This window comes from Dermacentor albipictus, chromosome 1 (assembly GCF_038994185.2).
Source record: "Dermacentor albipictus isolate Rhodes 1998 colony chromosome 1, USDA_Dalb.pri_finalv2, whole genome shotgun sequence".
Taxonomy (NCBI): Eukaryota; Metazoa; Arthropoda; class Arachnida; order Ixodida; family Ixodidae; genus Dermacentor; species Dermacentor albipictus.
This window is the reverse complement of record NC_091821.1, coordinates 373,960,117-373,982,171: the sequence shown is the minus strand read 5'-3', so window position 1 is coordinate 373,982,171 and position 22,055 is coordinate 373,960,117. Positions and strand designations below refer to the sequence as shown.

The following is a 22,055-nucleotide window of genomic DNA, read 5'->3' as shown; positions in this document are numbered from 1 at the left end:
GCATCAAAAGGCCATCAACGAAAGAAAGCTCTTCCCGCACGTTAAAGTACGGCATTATTTCTGCTGGCAAAGCTTTTCTAGGCGCCCAACCATGTACCACGTGTACAACAACCTGTTGCAGTGTGCTGTCTGCAGCAGTGGCCACCTGCAGCCGTTCCTTTGTTAGGCACTCTGATACAACGGACACAATTTCTTCCTGCATCGTCTGCAGCGAATCACAGTCAAGAGGTAGGCGTGAAAGCGCATCTGCCACGATATTTTGCGATCCCTTATGGTACTCTATGTCGAAGTTATAATACAAAAGTCGAGCTGACCATCTGGATATACGCAAAGGTCGGCGTCCTGTACCGGCAGCTGAAAGTAACGTCACTAGTGCCTGATGGTCCGTACGCAACAAAAATTTTCTACCCCACAAGTAGACGTGCCAGCGCTCGCACGCGAAGAGACAAGCAAGGGCCTCACGTTCCCCAGCGGAGTACCTCCGCTCAGCAGGAGTCAGGGCACGCGATGCGAAGGCCACCGTGCGTACGCTGTCACCATCGCGTTGCTGAAGAACGGCTCCCAGTCCCTTATCAGAAGCATCTGTCGTAACAATTACATCAAGGTCTGGGTTAAACATTTGTATGACTGGGCTTGAAGACAAAGCTGTCTTAACAAGCTGGAAGCTACGCTCAGCCTCATCATCCCACGTGAACTGTTGACCAGACCGCAGGAGCCTTCTAAGTGGCTCGACAAGATCAGCAAATCGCGGCACAAACCGAGCATAGTAACCAGCGAGACCCAAAAATGACCTCAAAGTGGCAACATCGTGAGGAGCAGGCACTTTGACAATAGCGTCAACCTTAGACTGCAATGGTGTAAGCCCTTTTGAGCTCACCGTATGCCCTAAAAAGGATAGTTCTGAAACAGCAAATGTGCATTTCTGGTTGAGCTTTAAACCTGAATCACTGATGCGTTTTAGCACCTGGTGTAGATTCTTGTGGTGCTCCTCACGTGTCTTGCCCCACACAATCACATCATCAATGTAACAAAGTACGCCTTTGCAATTTTTCAAAATATGCTGCATCATTCTCTGAAAGGCTGAAGGGGCAGATGCAAGGCCAAAACACACTCTTAAAACGAAACAATCCTTCGTGTGTGATAAAGGTGGTTAGTCCCCGACTTTCCGGAGTCAGTTCTAGCTGGTGGTATGCCGACGCTAAGTGGAGCTTTGAGAAGCACGTTCCTCCAGCTATATAGTTCATGAAGTAGTTCCTCTGTATGCGGAAGAGGAAAAGCATCGGCAATTACTGCCTTGTTCACTTCACGTAGGTCCACACACAACCTAATTGAACCGTCCTTCCTAACGACGACGATCGGTGAAATCCACTCCGATGCGTCGACAGGTTCAATTATATCTTCGGCCAGCAGTCGTATCTCTACCGATACCTGTTGCCGTAGCGTGAGTGGCAGGCGTCGGAGCTTCGCGACGACTGGTTTCACAGATGAACGGCATTTAACATGGTGAACAAAGCCTTTCACATGCCCTAACTGTTCCGTGAACAAGTGCGCAAACTCTTGCGTGAATTCTGAAGGCAGTGAATCAGGGCATGTCACCTGGCAGCAATTCAAGGTTGAGCCGTTGATAGTGATTCCCAGGCTCCGAACGGCATCAAGCCCCAGCAGCGAAGTGCCCTTGGTTGTGACATGAAAGAGCACACTGGCTCTGTTTCCCTCGTAAGATACGTCAGCAAGAAAGCAACCGCTTAACTTGATTTGTTCTCCGGAATAGTTACACAAATTGGCAGTCGGCGGTCGCAATGAGTAGGTGTTGGCTAGATATTTGTGGTAGTGCTCTTCACTGAGCAATGAAACCGTAGCGCCCGTGTCGACAATCAACGACAATCTTATCTTCCCGATAGAAATGTTGGCTCGAATATCTTTCGCCGACGCATTACGGTCACCGATCTGAAGTACCGTGACGGCGTTGGCTTTCTCGGGCTTTCGAACGGCATATTTCTTTTTCTTCGATTTGCACATGCTTGAAAAGTGACCAATTTTTCCACAAGAGTGGCAACGCTTGTTCCTCGCCGGACATGCAGTCGAGTTAGCCATATGCGATGACGAGCCGCACCTGTAGCAACTTCCTTGCTCAGAGTCTGACCTTTTTCGCACATCTTGAATCTTGTTCACAGTGCTATGCGCGAATTCCCCGAGCTCTTGTTGCGTTTGCTCAATTTGCTTCCCGATGTCAACAGCACGCTGCAGTGTAAGCGAAGACCCTTCATAAAGCATGCGTTCACGGGTTGTTCGTGACGAAGTGCCTTCCAGTAATTGGTCTCGAATCATGCTATCGGTAGCACTGCCAAAATTGCAAGTAGACGCAAGGTCCCGAAGACTGTAAATGCTTGAAAGGTCTCACCAGGCAGTTGTCTTCTTTGGCGAAACCGGCGCCGCTCCACCAAATCATTCGTAGCGCTTGCGAAATGCGTATCCAGTGTAGCAAGCGCGTCCTTGAACTGGTCCACCTTGTCCTCGGCCTTGGCGTCCGCGGTCACGTCTGCTCCTTGTGCAAGGATGCTGTAGAATATTCGCTGGCCTTCAACCCCGAGCGAGTTGAGCAGAATTGCCTTGCGACGCTTCGGCTGCAGTTCATCGCCGCCAATGGCCTCCAGGAAATTCAGGAATACGCGTTTCCACTGCTGCCAAGGTACAGCCGGGTCACCGGGTGCAGGCAAGAAAGGGGGCGGTGCTGGGAGACACCCGAACGGCATGGCTCCGATACTGACCCTCGTCGCCAATATGTGGTGTCTGGCTCAGACCAGACGCATGACACGGGACCACGCAAGCGCAGTCTGCAACTCTTTTTTTTATTCGTCACAGTAAAGCAACTTATATAGGAAATCATATTGAATGACGATGACGATATGTACACTGAAAGAAATGAAACTGAAACAAGAAAGAAGGATACAACACTTACCTACTTACATAGATAGATAGATAGATAGATAGATAGATAGATAGATAGATAGATAGATAGATAGATAGATAGATAGATAGATAGATAGATAGATAGATAGATAGATAGATAGATAGATAGATAGATAGATAGATAGATAGATAGATAGATGGGAGCAGGTGGAGAGGCTGAAAGCATATGCTTCCTGCTTCTTCATGTTACTTCTGTGTTGGCGAAAGCGCTATAAACGGTGAGGTTTACGCGAAAGAGATGTTAATTCTCAGTGAGCATTTTTGCTTTGAAACCTGGCGGACATTCGCAGCGAGGGACTTCACGTACCGGTTTCCAAGTTCTGAGATGCGCCAGAGGCTTAATTTTCTGTCCACAGTCCCTACCATTTATACTTTATGAAAACCAACACGTTATAAGAAAATAAGATATTTGTATAAGGACGCGACGGCTATAGCCATACAAAGAATAAAAGGGGATAATGATAATGTTATGCTGAGCCCCAGGTAACCATCATACCAGGCACATTAGCAGCAACGACCGCAGCCATAGGTTTACAAAAAATTCACGCCGTCTAAAATTATTTATGTCAGCGCAATTAATATTTTCATTAGAGCTACTCTTTCAGAAGAGAAAGGAATCAGTCCCCTATAGAAATTCAGACGAAAAGCAGAGCAGGAAGGTCTGATAGCATGCACTTCCCGTTTCACAAGTGAAGGTCTTGCGTTCAGAAGTTAAAAGCGAGTGACACTGGCTCAGGGGAGGATTCAGGGTAGCATCAATGATGCGGCCCTCTTCAAAAGGGTGGAGAAGCAGGATATTGCGGTAGATGGTTTTGGCTACGCTGCGAACACTCTCAAATTTGTCAGAGCATGAATTTTTTGCTCAACTTGTATACCGCGATCAAGGCGTGTGTCTGAATAAGCAACGGCATGTCATGCCAGGGGATGCCCGATCCTTACACTCTCCCTCGCTACCCCCTCCGCCTCTGGAACCGCCAGTGCCCCAGACGAATCAGGTTCGGCCCACGGAGTTAAAAAGGGAAATTCACTGAACTCCTATTTTGAGAACCTCGACACGTGGTGTCAATTGAGCAGGCAAACACGCGCTTTCCTAACAACTGCAAGCTATGGCCGAGATTTTTTTTTTTTTAATCTTCGCCCGTACTTGGTGGTTTGAATTGCTCTCGCGGGATAGAAGTGGCCTTGGAGCCAATCTCTCTTGAAGAATACGTTGGGCGGGGAGGATGCAGCCGTTTCTCTGCATGGTGGCGGCCATGGAGAAAGAAGGGGCGGCTTGCCTTATCACGTGCCGCTCTCGAGCGCGGGTGCTCCTCGAGAAAGCGAAAGCCTCGCCACTTTATCGCTAGATGGCGCACAGGGCGTTGCCGAAGAAAGATCTCTCCGCGACAACGCGGCAACGCCGTCTGCGCGTCGTCCGGCCGTCTGCGCCGCGTTGCAGCGAGCGCGTCTGCTGGCGCGGTTCGTTTTGCGAGTCGTTCTTGTGTGTCAGCGAGCAGTGGCGACGTCCGTTTGCGGAGGAAAACAGAAAACAACGCCTACCAACATGACGAAGATTCGGATTGCACGAGTTGAAGACTGCAGCAAGCTTGCCGAGATTATGGTAACGTTTTTCGAACATGTCTTTTCGTGGCTGAATACGAAACATTTCCTCGATATACAGCGCGCGTACGTTAACAGGCCCGTAATGAGTGGCACGCATTTAGGTTAGAAACTAGCTCAAAGTTTGCTGTAGACGAACAGCCTCAACAAGGTCTTAATTTCTAGTTACGTGCTGTCGTCGCACTTAAAAAAAAAAATATCAGGTCCGAAAGCTTTGAGAACGTAGAGATCATCGTAATAGTTGCAGCTACGCTTACGAAGTGAGAGTCCGAATTTCCGGTTTACAATGGCTACATTCTGTCGTCTCCTTGTTGCAGAGTGTGCTCTATTTCGGAGCACTCATGCACAGGTATGGCGACACATTCAAATTTTGTTCTGAAACTACGTGCTTTTTTTTTTTACGAATTATCCTTAATTCAATTCACAGTTGTGCAAAACGTGCTGGGAAAGACCTGTGGAAACCTCGATGGGAAAGATAACCCACGAATGATAAGACGATGCTGCGCTGCGCCCAAGACCATGATGTCGAACTGTGACCAGAACTGAACAGCTTATTATTTTCTGCCGAACCGAAACTGAGCCCGGCCAGAAATGTGCGGCGCACCATTTTGAAGCCGAACCCGAACTTGCGCAGAACGATGGAACCGTGCAGAAACTGTTCGGCGAGCAACTCGTAATGCTTCCAAACAAACAAAGGCGTCGTTCCGATCGAACAGGTCCGGTAATCAGTTCCATCAAAGTTTGACGCTAGACAAATCTACCGTTTCGAACCGGTTTGGCGGGTGAGTCTGAAAGTTTCGCATAAATTCGTTACATTCACGGGCGATTCGTTGTTTAGCCTGATTTTGAGAATGGATAGCTAAATTTATCATTCCATCGGTCATTGACAAAAATGTCAAGAGGCTTGCGCTGCCACGCATGCGAGTATTTTCAAAGGATAGACCGAATCCATTTTTCAGCATGTGATGTTTCTGTAGGCCTTGTAATCGAGGACGCATGCGTGCTAGAAAGCGTGGTGCCCAAATGTCATATAGCAGATATATTTTCCGTACAACAACAACAACAAAGACATCACGTGGTGTTTTATGTGGTATTAAACAAGACAGATTGCAAGACAGGAATGATCCTCCTCACTACCATGTGGGAGAAATTGCGGCGTCGGTCGAAGTCCTGACATTTCCCGCGAAATTCGCCCACAATACAGAAATACAGCCTCTGCGCACCCTTCAATATACAACTGGGATTTCAATGCACTCGCATTTCTTATTGCGCCGGCGGGTGGTACGCTCGCACGGGCGGTAGCAAACAGCGCCGACTAAACCAGAGATTGAAAAGACTGACGAAATGGACTACAGCGAACGATTACCTGCCGCCTTCTTTCGCAATCACTCCTTCTCCTCGAGCTGTCCTCGCCAAAAGTTGGATGGCTTCAAGTAGAATAATCGCGCGAGATATAAGTGTCTTATCGTTAGTGGACAATCGAATGCGTCGTGTGACATATCGCTATCCAAGCCGGAAAAGCGGGCATGTGCATAACTCCATTCCATTTTGGTAAGTGGAAATATATTTTCAAAAAACTTTTCAGTTATAGCTGGAACCTATACGTGAAACGAGCTTAGGATTGCACTTTTCGTTCACGTTCAAGATTAGCAATAGAGCCTGCGCATTGTTTCGTACAGGACTATCGTAATCTTATCGTAATTACTTATCATAATTAGTCGCAGTCGAGAGGAATGACTGACGCATCTGATACGTATTACCTAAGATTAAAGCGAAATTTTAACATTCGAAAGAAGAAATGCAATATTGATGCCTCATATCTTCACGTACGTATTTGTTCGAAACAGCATACGACCGGTTCGCAGCATCCGCTTATTCACTAAATGTAGGCTGATTACTTTCTATTATGGAATATTTAGAAAGTGCTTGGGACAGATAGCATAATTATTGTCCTTGAGCAGGATTATTCGAAGAGGCCGCCATTGCTAGCACGATTAATCGAAACAGATACTCAACTAAATAACATTTCACTAATTAACTTCTTAATTAATTACTTTATGGCACGTATTGCAACTTACGAATTGTAGCCGGTGAGCTGACAAGACGTGTCCACTTGAAATGAATTCCAAGGATATCAGTTCCGAGATATTCCCCAAAGTGTGGAACGAAATACATGGGCGTTCCACTTACTTTTGTGCTTCAGTGCGCAAAGGAGCGCTTTCTTAAAGAAAAAAAATGGCATTGGCTTAGCTCGGCTATGCCACGGTATACGTAGCGAAAGCTAAGGCATAGCATGGTTAGCCTTGGTTAATCTTGATTGCAAGTCCAGGTTAGTCTGGTTGTCTAGCTATGTTGCGGCGTTTAGCCATTCGTTCGGCGCGCTGTTTGTTTCCTGTGCGATTCGTTTCCTCTTCATCACGTTCCGATGTCGATTCCAGGCCTCCTCCTGCTTCCTCCAGCTCCAGCCTCCTCCAGCTCTCCTTTTCAATCCTCCGACATGTTATCAGGCATCCGACGCAGCTGGCGAAGCGAGCGGAGGCGAGCGCAACGACGAGGAACGCGTGTCACGTCATACCAAACGGCGGCTGCGAAAAGGCGCGGCGCTGAGCATCAGCGGAACACCTGTGGCTTGGTGCTACTAGGGGCGCATGCGCAGTAGCGACTATAGGGATCGAGAGAGAGAGAGAGAGAGAGTGAAATATCCGCGGCGAGGCGCGCGTTGTGACGTCATGTGCCTCCTCGGAGCACCGCCACGGCGAAATCGCAAGTTCGCGGCCAGTAAAGCTTTCGCTTTAAAAGTGAATCGAACAACAGTGCATTTTTACAGCAAGTTTGATGGCGCATATCTCCAAACTGGCGTCATTCTGGAAATTAATTCCAAGTGGATACGCCTTGCAAACTCACCGTCTACAATTCGTAAATTGCAATATGTGCCGTGAAGTAATTAATCATAATTTTAATTAGTGGCTTTTTGTTTATTAAATATGCGCTTCGATCTCTCGTGAAATTAATGGCCGCATCTCTGAACATTCCAGCCCAAGGACTAGGATTGCGTTATTTGCAAGAGGCTTATGTTTTTTTTTTTGAAAATTCCATAGAACTTAATAGAACTTCCATGGAACTTCCATAGAACTGTCGGCGCCCTGTTGAAGGGCGCCGACATACCATGACCTCAGCTCCGATGTCTATGACGGATATACATGTGTTACGGATTAGGGCGGAATGCGCGTGCTGCCTGGAACTGCAGCTGTGCGCCGTCAATCAATCAAAGCCCAGCGTCGCTCTGGCGCGGAAGGGTTCAGCTGGCGCGCACCATCACGCAATTACGCAACCTCTCACGTCCGCTGTTTGCTCACCTTTTTGCATCTGATTGCGCCCTACATGTACGTTATCTTTACATCTTGAAAGCTCGGTTCAAAAATGCTAGCTTTATCTTTTCTTTTTTTCATGAGATTCGGTTGGCTTCAGAACGGTGACATTTAATTGAGACTTGCATATAAACGTCTTTGTGAGTAGAAAGTCAAGCGAACTGTGGACGCCAGGTTACGAATAGAACAGCGGCAAAGTGACGTTTTATTTCTTTTCTTTCTTTTTTTCGGTTGCAGAGGGATCGTTCAGATATTGCATTTACGGACGCAGATGTCATTACCTCACGTAAGTAGTTACCTATTATTATTATTATTATTATTATTATTATTATTATTATTATTATTGGAAGCGTCGTCGTCCGTCGGCATAAGTACCTACACGAGCTGTGATGCATTGCTGTTTTAATACATGTTACTATAGGGTGGGAAAGTTGGCGAATGCCGCTTGCAGTATATGGCGCCCGCTTTCGATTCCTTTGCCACAGTTCGCTAAAGAATAATAAGAAAAAAGAGAAAAATTACCTACGATTACGTTACTTCCTAATGCGAAATTTGAGCGCAGCAAATAAGCTGTTTCACCTTTTCGATAGATTGAGGCAAAGAAATCGAGCAACACATGTATCATCTCGACGGCGGCGACGGTAAGCTTCTGCTTCGGCGGCACGCACCTCTGGATTCTGACGGCGACGGCGCTGGGCCTCTGCTCTGGCAGCTCGTTTAGCAGCAGCAGCAGCAGCAGCAGCAGCAGACGGAGGACTTCCATCGGTCGTCTCGCTCATGGCTCAGAAAGAACTGGCAGATAATTTCGCAGTGGCGAACGGCAGCGGCAATTTCGGCTCGGGCGGTGCACATATACAGATCCGCCGCCACCGATCTGGCTCTCTGATTGCCACCGCACAGGGGTTGCATTGGAGGAGGAGCGAAGAAAGGAATTAAGTTCGAGCCGGCGCTTTGACAACCGGAGACTCGCAGGAAGAGGGGGGAGGGGGGCGGCGTGTACACCCAGCGGCAAACGATGGGGGCAGAAGCGCGCGCAGCAAGCGGACAACACGATAAAGGGAGGAGGGAAGAGATTGCAGCGACTGACTGATGCCGCTGACGCCGATAGTGAGTCAACCCCAGCTGCGGAGTTGGTTTCAGGGACAACGCCGCCGATGCCGACACAAACAATATGATACCCTCGCTTCCGCAGCGCTAAGAACCAGGTCTAGCCGTGGGAAGGTGGTCACGTATTCGTCGACGTGCCGGGGCCTACGTGAAATAACCGGCGCGTCGGCAACTGAAGAGCACCCTATCCGCCACACAAGAACGGGGGGGGGGGGGGGGGGACCCTTTCCTCCTCTTTCTGCATGGCGGCGACGGTGTTCTATGCAGTCACGTTATCTTGACTCTCTAGCGGCGTCAGCGGCATCCAGCGGTATCAGTCGGTCGCTGCTAGCGCTGGGGGGATGAAAGGGGGGCGGAGCTGGTTACGAGGCCGACGACAACGCCGACGACGACGCGAAGCCCAGGAACGGACGCCAAAGAGCTGCGCTCTAAAAAAAGAGAACAGAAAACCAGCATCATCAAAGGCTGCCTGTACGCTTATAGCACGTTACGGTCACGTGCTTGCACTTAACGTATTGCGTCCGGCAACGGACATCGCTGCAGAAGCATCTTAAAGTGGTCAATTCGGCGATTATTCGCCGCGCTTGGAACAGTCGTGTATAAGAGCTGCATTTGGCAAGCGCCACAACCGCGCCTTGGACGCAGCACGGAACGGCTTCGAAGCCGCGCTCTTGTCGCCCCCCTGCAGGCCACTTCCTTATTAGCCGCAGTCATTCGACGCGCGGGCGCGCCACCCGTGTCCTCGATGCGGGCCGTCTCGGAGAGCTGCGAGGGTCCTCTGTGAAACGGGCAGGGTCACGTGCCACCAATACTGCCCTTTATAACATGTATAAGTATTTCAATATTTTAAAGATATATAATTCTCAGCTACATCATCCAATGTAGAAAGTTATTCGCTTTATTTCACATCATCCCTTCCTTTTGCGGCACCACTCTTCCTCCATGCCGTCTCTTTACCATGTAGACTCCGCAGTCCGAGTTTCGTTCATGTTTCCCCCTATATACTGTCCTTAAAACCTAACGCCTCGCGAACAAACCTGCTGCTTATAGGGAGCTTATACATGGAAGCTCTGTTACACTTATGCGCTCCTTACTGTATAGAGCTGCGGCTCTTGCAAAACCCTGTAGAGCCGTGGTAAACGAGACGGACACACGTCTTTTCGGTAACAAGGTCTAGTTTATTCTGTCAAAAGAGAGAAGTGAGCGGGCGCGCGCAGCGCGCCGGAAGTGGCGAGGGCTTTAGAGAGCGAGAGGAGAAAAGAGGGAAAAGGAGCATAGAAGTGCGGTGCACGGACCTAGTGCGAAAGGAAAGCAGTAAACGAAGTAATAAGAAAAGGGAGCTCGCGCACGACGTTCGGCACAGTGAGTCGGATCATGTGTCCGTGTGCCTGGTGTCCAACACTCGCGAAGGTCCGCTTACGGGAGGCCCGCGGGACGCCCCGCGGAGTTGTTTATGGCTGCGGGGGTGGTGCGTAGCTCCATCGCCGCGCCGCTACAACCCTATATAGTGGCCCTCGGAGGTCGCATAGGAAGGGGGCGGCCGCCAAATGTCACCCGCACACTTCTATGAGAGAAGAGATTTATTTATCCGCCGGGTGTGACGTCCCAAAGTAATACGGCTATGGGAGACGCCTTGCTGCACGGAGGGCTCTTTGGATTAATTTTGACCGTTCGCGGGCTACTGTGCACGTAACTTTAGACACGCAAGTCTTTCTGGATTCCTCGCCCATGGGAGTGCGATCGGGAGCCGAACCCGCTCCCTCGTGGTCAAAAAGCAGAACGCCGTGGAGACAGAAGGATATTTACATTTATAGAGCACAGAATTGAGAGGATGGCCCGAAGTATGTAATAGGTTGTTGTAGTGGCCCGATGTGGGTAACGTTATGCGAGTTTTTAAAGTATAAGCACGAATGGCTCAAATGAATAAAGCCGAGAAATTTGCGTATGCCCAGGTTGCGGGATCGGATCCCACCAGTGGCATTTCGTTTCGTTTTCTTAGGACACTCATGACTCATACCCAGGGCGGGGGATGACATGGCCAAGATTCGAATGGCATTAGGAAATGAGTTATTACTAAATAAGTGACGTATCGACTTTCTTTCTTTTTCTATTTTTCTTCAGCAAGAATATGGCAGAAAAAACATGTTTTGTTAGCGAACTTTCGTAACACTGGCGTATAGTCTGCCGCATCAACTGGAACCTAATTAATTCAGTAACAGTAGGACATCTAACGACTGCAGGAGGGGTTCTCACTTTTACCAAAACTCGACGGCAAAACCAATATCTTTTCAACCACCGACGCTCGTTTCACTGCCGATATATCCATCGCTGCGACCGATTTTCTTGAGCGGGAAACAAGTGAATCACTATTCCCCTCGCTCATATGCGCCTTTTCAGCGTGGTTTACAGCGAGGCAAATTGTCACAGCGACGCCAACCAGTGTTATAGGAAAGTTCAAACATAAATAGTCTATACGTAGTGCGAGCCAATCCTTCACTTTAGACCACGCTGATGGAAGCAGCGCCATCGCACTTTCTTGACGTCACGCTGTGCAGTTTGTCTTTACTACATATCTGTACCTTGTCTAGAGGACCGCGTCCCCCGCACATTTTTCTTTTCTTCTTCAGGTTTGCGTCACCGACGCATTCCACTGCACGCAGCACCGTTTCCTCCCTGCGCCGCCTCTTCCAATAGAAACCGATAGTTTCTCTCCGGACCGCTGTAGTGTACAGGGTGGTCATTTTTTTTAGTTTTATGGAATTAAAAAAAAATAGCCTCTTCTAGATAACCTAATTCTAGTCCTTGAGCTGGGTTATTCAGAGAGGCGGAGCTACTTGTACTAAAAAACGCAACACATGTTCAACTAATTAACAAAAAATCCACTAAATATCTTGTGATATAATTACTTTACGGCCCATATTGCGGTTTACGAATTGTAGCCGGTGAGTTTGCGAGGCGCATCCACTTGGAATGAATTTTCAGAACGACGTCAGTTTGGAGATATGCGCCATCACACTTGCCGTAAAAATGCGCTTTTGTTGACACTTACCTTTTTTAACGAAACGCGCTTTTTATTCACTGAAGCACAAAAGTAACTGGAACGCCCATGCATTTCGTTCCCCACTTTGGGAAATATCTCGAAATTGGTGTCATCCTGGAAATTTACTTCGAGTACCGCCTGACAAACCCACCGGCTACAGTTCGTAAATTGCAATATGTACTCTAATGTAATCAATTGGGAAGATCATTAGTGGAATTTTGTAAAATTAGTTGGATATGTGTTTCATTTTCTCGTGCATGTCCACGTCTCTGAATAATCCAGCTCAATGACTATAATTAAGTTATCTGCAACAAGGTATTTTTAAAAATTCCGCAGAACTTAAAAACGATCGCCCGGTGTAGTACATCGTTACTTCTGGGATAACAAGCGCGTTGCGAAGAAAGTACGACACGTGCTTGAAGGGCGTTTGCCAAGAATCGTACAAGGAAGTTTTCCATGAGCCTCCGCGCTGCCGGGTTTAACGCAGCGCTGGGCTGCGCCAGTCAATTAATAATGACTGCGGCTTCTTTCCCTGCGATACGTCTTCGTGATACGTACGTTAAAGGGGCACCGAAGAACGAAGTGATTTGAGCTGTATTAGTAAATCACCGCTTTAAAATACAAAATGAAGCAGCTCTTAATGGTGCCCGCGACAGCACGGAGTCTTGAAAAGCGAGGCGCAAACACGAAAGGCGGGTGACGACGTCACCGTGGAGTTGCCGCTCCAGCTCGCCGTGACGTCACATATTTTTACGGCGTATGCTCCGCCACGTTTAACCCTTGTATCGGTAGAAATGGACTACACTGTATTCTGGAGGAGTCAGTGACTGTAGCTTGGCAATTTTTGAGAACTTTTATTGCACTACAACGGCCCAAATACAATACGGAATACTTCGAAATCCGTGGCTTCGCCCTGTTGTATTCCACCCTGCATCGGGTATAGGCGCAAAATAAAAAAAGAAGAAAAGAAAGAAACGAGAAGAAGCGTGAAGTTTGGCCTTCATTTTCTCTCCCGGTAATCAACATTATACCGCAGTGTTAACGAAAACGGAGCTTTGAAAGAATACTTAACCAGTTTGAACTTATTTAGTGGTTCTCGTTAGTGTCTATTTAACCCAATGATTTGATTGTTTTGTTGGAAGTAACCTCCGAAGGCAGCTATGAGGGAAGCTTTAGTGGAGGGCTGATTTCGACCATCTGGGGTTCTTTAACGTGCATTTAAATCTAAGTACACGAGCGTTCTATTATTATTTTTTTTTTCATTCCACCCCCGTCGAAAATGAGGCCGCCCTCTTTAAACCACACTAGCAACACATCGAGTTCCAGAGAAGGAATAAAGCACGTTTTATTTTATTGTTACCGGAGTTAAGGTGGCTGGTGTGCTTAATGATTATGTGGATCGCGTATGTCGAATAATATATTCTTTTTTCCTAAGCACACAATAGCCCTTTTCTGAAAGAAGTCCTGGAGAGAGTGGGGCTATAGAATAGCTCATAGTAGACACTAAGGCGCTGTCCCACTACTCGTCGCAGACGGCAAGGTAGACGGCTGAGCGGACGGTGGGCATATTAAGTATCGTTCCAGTTCTCACGAAGACGTCAAAGAAGACAGTTTCGCGAAAACAGCATCAAAGTAAAAAAAAAATGATGGAGGTTGTTGATTGGGATCTCTTCCGAAAGATACGGGACGAAGATGAGTCGGAGTACGGTGCACTGGAGGATCTACTCGCGCAGGTCAAGATAGACGTTGAAAGGGCCACCAAGGAAATATCCACGGACCTTAAGACCCCCAGGATGGACGCGCGCCTGGAGCATCTCCTGGAGGCCAAGAGGTCTGTGCTGGAGAGGTGGAAAACGCAAAGGCTAAATCGCAGGCTGAGAAAGAAGATCGCGGAGCTTAATCGCAGCATAGAGGCACACTGTCTGGAGCTCAACAGGCAACAATGGAACGAAGCCTGCTCTGCAGCAGACGGGCGAATGCGCACGGGGGGAAAATGGAACCTTCTTAAGCACCTGCTCGATGATAAACAGACCAAGGGTAATCAGAGACTCTCCGTAGATAGACTTGTGCATAAGCAAAAACAGGAAGGTCATTCCGATACGTCCCTTCTCCGAGACCTGGCAAGAAAGTATCTTCCGGTAGGAAAGGATGAACTACGGGAATGCCCTCAATACGTGGGGGAGGACGCCCCAAAGCTCGATGATCCGTTTTCTGAGGCAGATATCAGGGAGGTGCTCTACAATCTCAATGGTAGGTCGGCCCCTGGGCCGGATGGCTTAACCAACCGGGTTTTGAGGAACCTGGACGACCGGTCCATTAGCACCATTACAAAGGAAATCAACCAGGTATGGGAGGAAGGTAGTGTTCCGGACTCGTGGAAGCAGGCGACGGTGGTACTGATTCCTAAGCCTGGAAAGCCCCCAAGCCTGGACAACCTCCGGCCCATTTCGCTAACGTCATGTTTAGGTAAGGTTGCCGAACATGTTATACATAACAGGATTTCAAAACACATAGAGCGGGAGGGGTTGTTCTCGTACAATATGGTAGGGTTTAGACCATCTCTTTCCACGCAGGACGTCATGCTACTGCTAAAAAGACAGGTTATTGACAACAGGACTAGAGACGTCAGGGGCATTCTTACACTAGACTTGTCCAAAGCCTTCGACACCGTGTCGCACGACTTCATCTTAAATGAGATTTCGGCATTGAACTTGGGAGGTAGATTTTTCGCGTTTGTGGAGTCCTTCCTGAGGGGCAGGACGGCGGTCGTCAAGGTGGGGCAGAACAAATCAGAACCATTCCCGCTAGGAAACAGAGGCACGCCACAAGGGGCGGTGATCTCCCCCCTCCTATTTAACATTGCAATGCACGGACTCTCGAAGCGGCTGGCCGCCGTGCCAAACGTGGGACACGCGCTGTACGCCGATGACATTACGATCTGGTGTCCGGGAGGCTCGGAGGCGGCCGTGGAACGGGCACTCCAGGAGGCCTTGGACGTGACCCAGTCCTTCCTGGAGGGCACGGGTCTCCAACTCTCCCCGACCAAGTCAGAGCTTATGTTATACAGACCGGCAAGGCAAGGGGGTTCGGGGGCTCGTGCCGCTCGAGCAAATCCCCATAGATGTATACACGCGGGACGGCCAGAAGATCCTCAGGGTGAATTCGATTAGAGTTCTAGGATTGTTGCTCGATGCCAGGGGCTGTAATGCCAAAACCATTGCGCACCTGACCGCCAAAACCGAGAATATTCTCAGATTAATCTTGAGAGTCTCCAATAAGAAGGGGGGCCTAGGCGAGGACAACCTACTTAGGGTGCATCACGCTTTTCTTATGAGCCACATCAACTATGTGGTCCCGGCCCTGCAGTGGACAAAGACTGAAAGGGACAAGCTTGACACGTTGATGCGGAAAAGCGTCAAGAAGGTACTGGGTATTCCGATCACGGCGAGCACGGACAGGCTAATGCAGCTCGGCGTTCATAACACGACCCTCGAACTCATAGAGGCGCAACGAGCGGCGCAGATCACGAGGCTTTCGGGCTCCAGCGCCGGTAGGCGCCTCTTGGAGGCTGCGGGCTTGCAGCCACGTTTCAATCACAGCGAGGTGGTTCAGCTGGACGAGAACTCCAGAGGGACCTACGTCGTCAGTCCGTTCCCTAGAAACGTTCACCCGCAACATAATGCGGGCAGGCGAGCAGCTCGTGCCAGGGCGATATTGAAGAAAACGGTCGGCATGGAAGCCTTCGTGGACGCAGCTCAATATGGGCGCTCCGGTAAATTCACGGTCACGGCGGTCAGGGAAAAGGGCGAGCTCCTATCTGCGGCCTCGGTAGGCCCTGTGACGGCCGACGTGGCAGAACAGGTGGCGGTGTCACTGGCGATGCAGGATTCAAAAAGGCCGTATATCTACACTGACTCACGCGCGGCCGTCAGGGCTTTCGCTTCGGGAATGGTTGCGAGACAGGTGGAGGTGATTCTGAAAAACAAGTCCGGTACTAATTGTGACCCCGTGCATTATATTACATGGTTCCCAGCTCACATGGGCGACAACGTGCTGCCGGGCCGTCCGAACCCCAATGAAATTGCTCACCGCCGTGCGCGAGAATTAACGCGCCGCGACGGCGATGGGGCTACATTGGATCCGGAGGAGCTCGGCCACAGCGACCCGTTATTAACATTTCACGAGATTGTCTCCCATTATAAAGAGGAACGCAGGCGCTTCCCGCCTCCACATCCAAATCTATGCAGATCACAATCGATCACGCTTAGGATGCTTCAGACGAGGTCATATCCCTCGCGAAGTTTCTTAAGCAGGATTTATCCAGAAATTGACCCACAGTGCCCGGATTGTGGGGAGGTTAGCACGCTACCTCATATGCTCTGGCAGTGTCCTGCGTTACGGGATACGTCCCTCACCAGCGAACAGGACTGGGACGAGGCCATATCTAGTACGCAACTCAAGTTCCAGTCCATGGCCGTCCAGAGGGCCCGTGAAAGAGCGGAGAGGCTTGGCCTCCCGGTTCCGACATGGGAGCAGCCAGCGGCGAGCCGGGGGCCCCAACGGGTCTCCACCGGCTAGTCCCTCAGGACCGCATTAAAGTTCATTGTCTGTCTGTCTGTCTGTCTGGAGGTTGTTTTCCGGTCCAAACAAGATGGCGGCTGAGCAGGATGCTTGAAATCTCGACGGGAAGGTCGACTGCGCAAAAAAAAAGGAAACGAAAAAGGAAAAAAAAACGCAGACACACGCTTTCCCATGCCTTTAATATAAGTCACATGCTGTTCTTCATAGGTTAGTGGACGCAAAGAGTTAAAATACAGAAATAATGCGTTCTTCTCAACTTTTTTACTGTCACTGCGAGGTGCCATCGCGTCGCAGAAGCGTCTTTATATATATATATATATATATATATATATATATATATATATATATATATTATATTAACGAGGGAGTCGTCTAGCAACAATTAAAACATGACAAAGACAATAGCTTTAGCAACCCATCATCATCATCGTCGTCGTCGTCGTCGTCGTCGTCGTCAATTCGAATGGAGGCCCGGCTCTTCCGCAGATCTGTGGCGAAGCGGAGACAATCGACCATTTCTTGTTGTCTTGCAGACGTTTTTCTATTATAAGAAAACGACTACTCGAAATCCCGCTTCGCTCTATTGGTCTAACTTTATCAGTGCCTGTGATCCTATCTTTTGGAGCCTCCATTGTTGGGTTCAGCAACAGAAATGTTTGCTTGGCGATCCAAAATTACCTCATTGAAACCAATCGATTTCCATGTTAGATTGATTGTTCTCCCTCCCAACCATAGCTTTTCTTATTTCTTATCTTTTATAATTATTATTGTTATTATTATTATCTTATACCCGGTTTTCATCTGATTATTTTCTTTTTCTCCAAACACAAAACGTTTACTTTTAAACTCACACGCCCAAATTGTTAACTCCCTTGTTATCATTATTATTTTTAGGCACCTAATTAAACCGCCCGATTCTTGGCCAATCCCCCACTGTGGGTATGTGCCACGGCCTCTAAGGACATCATCAACAACAACAACAACATATACAGGTCTGCCTTCACATTTGAGACGGGGCGGGGTAGCGGCTCGGATAGCCGAATGTAGCAGTCGCTTTCACACAAATTTCGCTGAGCCAAAATTACTATTAGCACGGGTAAGGCTATCTGGGATATCGGGGTCACGGGGAGTATACAGGCGCTTGCATGATGCGTCGAAGGGTATCATTCCGAATGGCCCGAAGTGTTCGACCGCTGGAATCTCTACGTAGGGCAGAGTCCGCCTCTACATTCACAGCGACACAGAATGCAGTGAGGCATTGAAGTAGAATGGCCTCAACCTGCAACCACTATCGCAGGTGATGCACGCGGACTATACGGTATTGAACTTCATACGGTATTTTGAACCGACGGACCCAGCTATACACTCTGAACCAAGAACTGGTATTCCGCCGCGCGGCGATAAGTGTATTTCAATACGCCGAATTGTTGGGCAGCAGGACAAGGTGCACGAATAGCCGGCGTCATAAAAGCACATGTTGCTGGGCGAATGGGTTCATAGTTTAACAAACGCGCACCTTAGACGAGACCAAGAAGGCAGACGCAGGACAAGAGAGTAGCGCTGTCCTGTGTCTGCATTCTTTTTTATTTCATCTAAGGCGTGCATATATTGAACATATAGAGTGAGCGCCCGCAACAAGGCACACTAGTTATACCTGCTAGCTTGACTATACGCAGCAAACCATTTATACCCAAAGGCTAAAGAGCGCGGCAGGGTTGCCGTCGAGATGATACCAACTCTATCATCACGGTGGAGATAGGAGAGCATATACGTATAAACCGAATCTAGAGGCCTGGTTAATTGACTGAGCCTTTGGTGAATTGCAGGTCTCCGGAAAAACGGCTTTGGTGAAGATCCTGTTTTCGAGTGCTTCGTCGCTGAGGAAGATACTACAGGTAGGCCCCTATAGTGGCAGGCTGTGCCCCCCCCCCCCTCCCTCATCCTATTCCCCATTAGCATTTATTTATTATTTGTCAACGAAATAAACGCTGCCGTTTCTGCAGCTGCTCCCGGGATAATCGGCTATGCCATGGTTTCAAGGATCTACTCCAGTTGGGAAGGAAAAAGCTTGCGACTTGGTGATCTGTACGTCGCTCAAGACCGAAGAAGAAAAGGCATTGGAACCGAGCTCTTGAGGAGAGTCATGAAGGTAAATTTGGGGCATATAGGTTACAAGTAATGTAGAACTTGTATGCCAGGCATGAATGTTATATGTCACGTGCTGGATATATACACGCTAAACTGCTACGTTTCTCACGCTCCCGAAAAATAAAACTCAGCATCCAATCAACCTGCAACCTGCAAGCGGGTTGGTTCTGCGGGCGCATCTGTTTGCATCGGCCTCGCGCCTGTCCGTAAGACCTGCGCACCTTCTGTATTCTTTAAATCTACTTTTTTTTTCTTCAAATGCAATTAAAGTATCTAGTATCAAATGGGTTGCTTGCCTTTCCTGCCCTCTACTTGCGCTATATGGGATGAGCGTACTAGCTGAGCTTACTGATTTAGCTTCTAAGTGAGCACGGTCGGTCGAGATTATTTGAAATTCAAACGATAGTAGCGCGCTCCATTCCTAGCTGTATAGGACAACGCCTATAGGCCAACAGTAAAACTGACTAGTGCAACATAAGTTGTTAGCACGTAATTAAGCGAACACGTTAAAATTATACTTTAGGATATCGCGTTACCAAGTAAACGTGCAGACGCTTTTAATTGAGCATGTTGAGGGCGTTCTGGAATGTAATTTGAGCATGTACCACGGCTTATGAAGGTGCCAGCGTGTACAAGTTTGGCCATGAATGGGCAGTTCTATAATATGCACCACGCCCCGTCGAGTGTTTACCGTGTATGCTGTACCCTGACTGTTTCAGTTTTATGATGCATGTTTTGGTTTCTTAGGAGACAGCATATAGACTACCCGCCATGGTTGCTCAGTGGCTATGGTGTTAGGCTGCTGAGCACGAGGTCGCGGGTTCGAATCCCGGCCACGGCGGCCGCATTTCGATGGGGCGAAATGCGAAAACACCCGTGTGCTTAGATTTAGGTGCACGTTAAAGAACCCCAGGTGGTCGAAATTTCCGGAGTCCCCCACTACGGCGTGCCTCATAATCAGAAAGTGGTTTTGGCACGTAAAACCCCATAATTAAAAAAGAAGCATATAGACTGTTTAGTGGCAGCAAGTGAAGAATTATTCGTGCACGCGTTGCTAAAGTGGTGCGATTCCAGGCAGCTTATTCGCATTCACCAATCGAACTCAAATGCACTAACTTGGCTTAAGCAGCCAAAAGCCTTGAAGGAACGGTGAAAACGGGCTTTTTGGGCGTTTCTTTTGAGTTAAGATGTGTTTGCTATACCGTACTGCCTAATTTTTTTTTGTTTCCCCCCTTTTGTTGTATGACGTCACAAAGAATTACTTTCTGCGCTGTGGTTTTCTTATCTACTTAGGAGTGTGAAGATCAAGGATGCCGACGCATCGATTGCTGTCCACAGCTGGTGAACGAGGCGCTTATCTCCTTTTTGAAGAAACACGGAGCCAAGGACATCATGTCCCGAGACGGCTGGAGCTATTACCAGCTTTCCTACGACGACATGCGGAAACTGGCTGGACGGACGTAAATTAAAATCGGCGATACGTTTGACAAAGTCGTCCTCTGCGTTTATTTTCACTTGTCTTCTCGTATTCGACGTGAGCCCATACGTTCGCAGGTGCAAACTTTTATTTGACCTTAGTGGTGTCTCGGCTATCTATGACGTGCCCGTTATAGCATTGTTTAATATTGACGTGCGCCCACACACCATTTATAGGTACCGTAAGCCACACAGGTCCTCTTCCTCCGAACAGAAAGACGTCAGTGTTTTCGAAACATAGTTACAGGGAGGGGGTCTAAGGAAGGAAGGATAACTATTTTCAGAGGCGCTCAAGTTAATACACCTACATAGATGGAGTATTGACAAGACGAGCGTTCTGCAAGTATTGTAAAAAGGACGCGCTTCATGGGTATACAGTGTGCGTTAATTTCCACACCGCTGCTAATAGTTATGTTTAAACAACCAGCCAAACAAGTACCCCTGCGAAGGAAGGTAGGGAGGTTAGCTACACATTGTCCAGTTTGCTACCAAAAACGCAGGTAGGAGAATGGGGGGGGGGGGGGGGGGGGGGCGTGAAAGAGAGGGAGAGACCCGAGTTTAGATTGGCCAGACGCACGAGGCAAGGAGCAGCGCATGTAAACAGTCGGGCACCAATTTCTGTCACCTTCAGGTATGCTGTAGACGAGCTCGCGACAGCCTTCTCTCTCACGTGACAGCTTTTTTGCTCCCAGTGAGGGACTGGCCAAGAAGCGCGTGGTGGGGAAGAAAAAATTACGGTAATGTAAAAACGATAACTTCAAGGTGAAAACTAATAACGAAGGAATAATCACGCGCGGTTCGGCAGCACCTCGAATGTACATGTATAGCACGCTCCGACACAGTGGCGGCAGTGTCACTGCCCCATGCACCGACTGCAAGAGCAGCAATGGGTATCGTGCATAACGCGCTGTTCGTGCGCCGGAAGAAATCTTGCCGCGCGCGGCCGTACAACTCGTGGCTCTCGCGCACATCGGCAAATACGAATAAACATTTACGCAGATCCCACGCGCTGCGGGAATCGCGAAGTTATGCGATGCACTTTGCAGGTACCTGGCTATGTGGCGTCGATTTTGCGGCGGCATGCCTACACCGGCTCCCTTGACTCTCGATGAGTTCGAGCAGGCGCTCATTGCGGAGCTCGGACAAACCGAGGGTCAGAAAGGGCGCGGGCTGCAGGCCTATCTGCTGGATCGTTGCGAACATGTGCACGCTCTTGTTTCCATGGCTTCCATTTTTCCCGCACATCTCCATGTTTTCCGTAAGATTCTTATGGAAATGATGCAAAATTTATATGGAACCCATATAAATTCCGCAACAACTATAGGAGAAGTATACACGGAAAAGATTTCAAGTATTAGAATGACGCACGGTACGTTTCAGTACGGTGGTTTAATGAACTTAAAAGTAAAACCGAAGTTAAATATAGGTCGGTTAGTATTAAACGTAAATTTTTTTAGAGCATATTGAAAGTGAAGAATTAAATGGTCGAAAACGTAATCGAAAATGTGACTGTTCCCTCTGCACAAGTGGTAGCTACCCATTGTGGGTATGTGGTGGGGAATCGGCCAAGAATTGGGCGGTTTGCACAAAAAAGAAAACGTCCCTCACCCTTTCGCTTTTCCTTCTTCCTTTCTTTCTCAACTTTAATTATTAATTTAATTTCCGACCATCCGTGGTTGCTTAGTGGCTTTGGTGTTGCGCTGCTAAGCACGAAGTCGCGGGATCAAATGCTGACTACGGCGGCCGCATTTAGACGAAGGCAAAAT

The 22,055-nt window shown here is 48.5% G+C and overlaps 1 protein-coding gene across 1 annotated transcript; it reads left to right on the top strand.

Annotated features, from left to right (window-relative positions):
* The first annotated feature begins 4,321 nt into the window (after positions 1-4,321).
* On the top strand, positions 4,322-20,304 carry LOC135905491 (thialysine N-epsilon-acetyltransferase-like). The gene is made up of 5 exons (XM_065436447.2): positions 4,322-4,570; positions 8,175-8,223; positions 18,492-18,560; positions 18,669-18,814; positions 20,107-20,304. Exons 1-5 carry the CDS (start codon positions 4,514-4,516, stop codon positions 20,275-20,277), a joined length of 492 nt encoding a protein of 163 aa, XP_065292519.2. The 5' UTR covers positions 4,322-4,513; the 3' UTR covers positions 20,278-20,304.
* The last annotated feature ends 1,751 nt before the right edge of the window (positions 20,305-22,055 follow it).

Excerpts from the sequence above, each read along its gene's own strand:
- LOC135905491 (XM_065436447.2), top strand. The coding sequence starts at position 4,514 with ATGACGAAGATTCGGATTGCACGAGTTGAAGACTGCAGCAAGCTTGCC. Across the intron at positions 4,571-8,174 it reads GCAAGCTTGCCGAGATTATG|AGGGATCGTTCAGATATTGC; the intron begins GTAACGTTTTTC and ends TTTCGGTTGCAG. Across the intron at positions 18,815-20,106 it reads TCTTGAGGAGAGTCATGAAG|GAGTGTGAAGATCAAGGATG; the intron begins GTAAATTTGGGG and ends TTATCTACTTAG.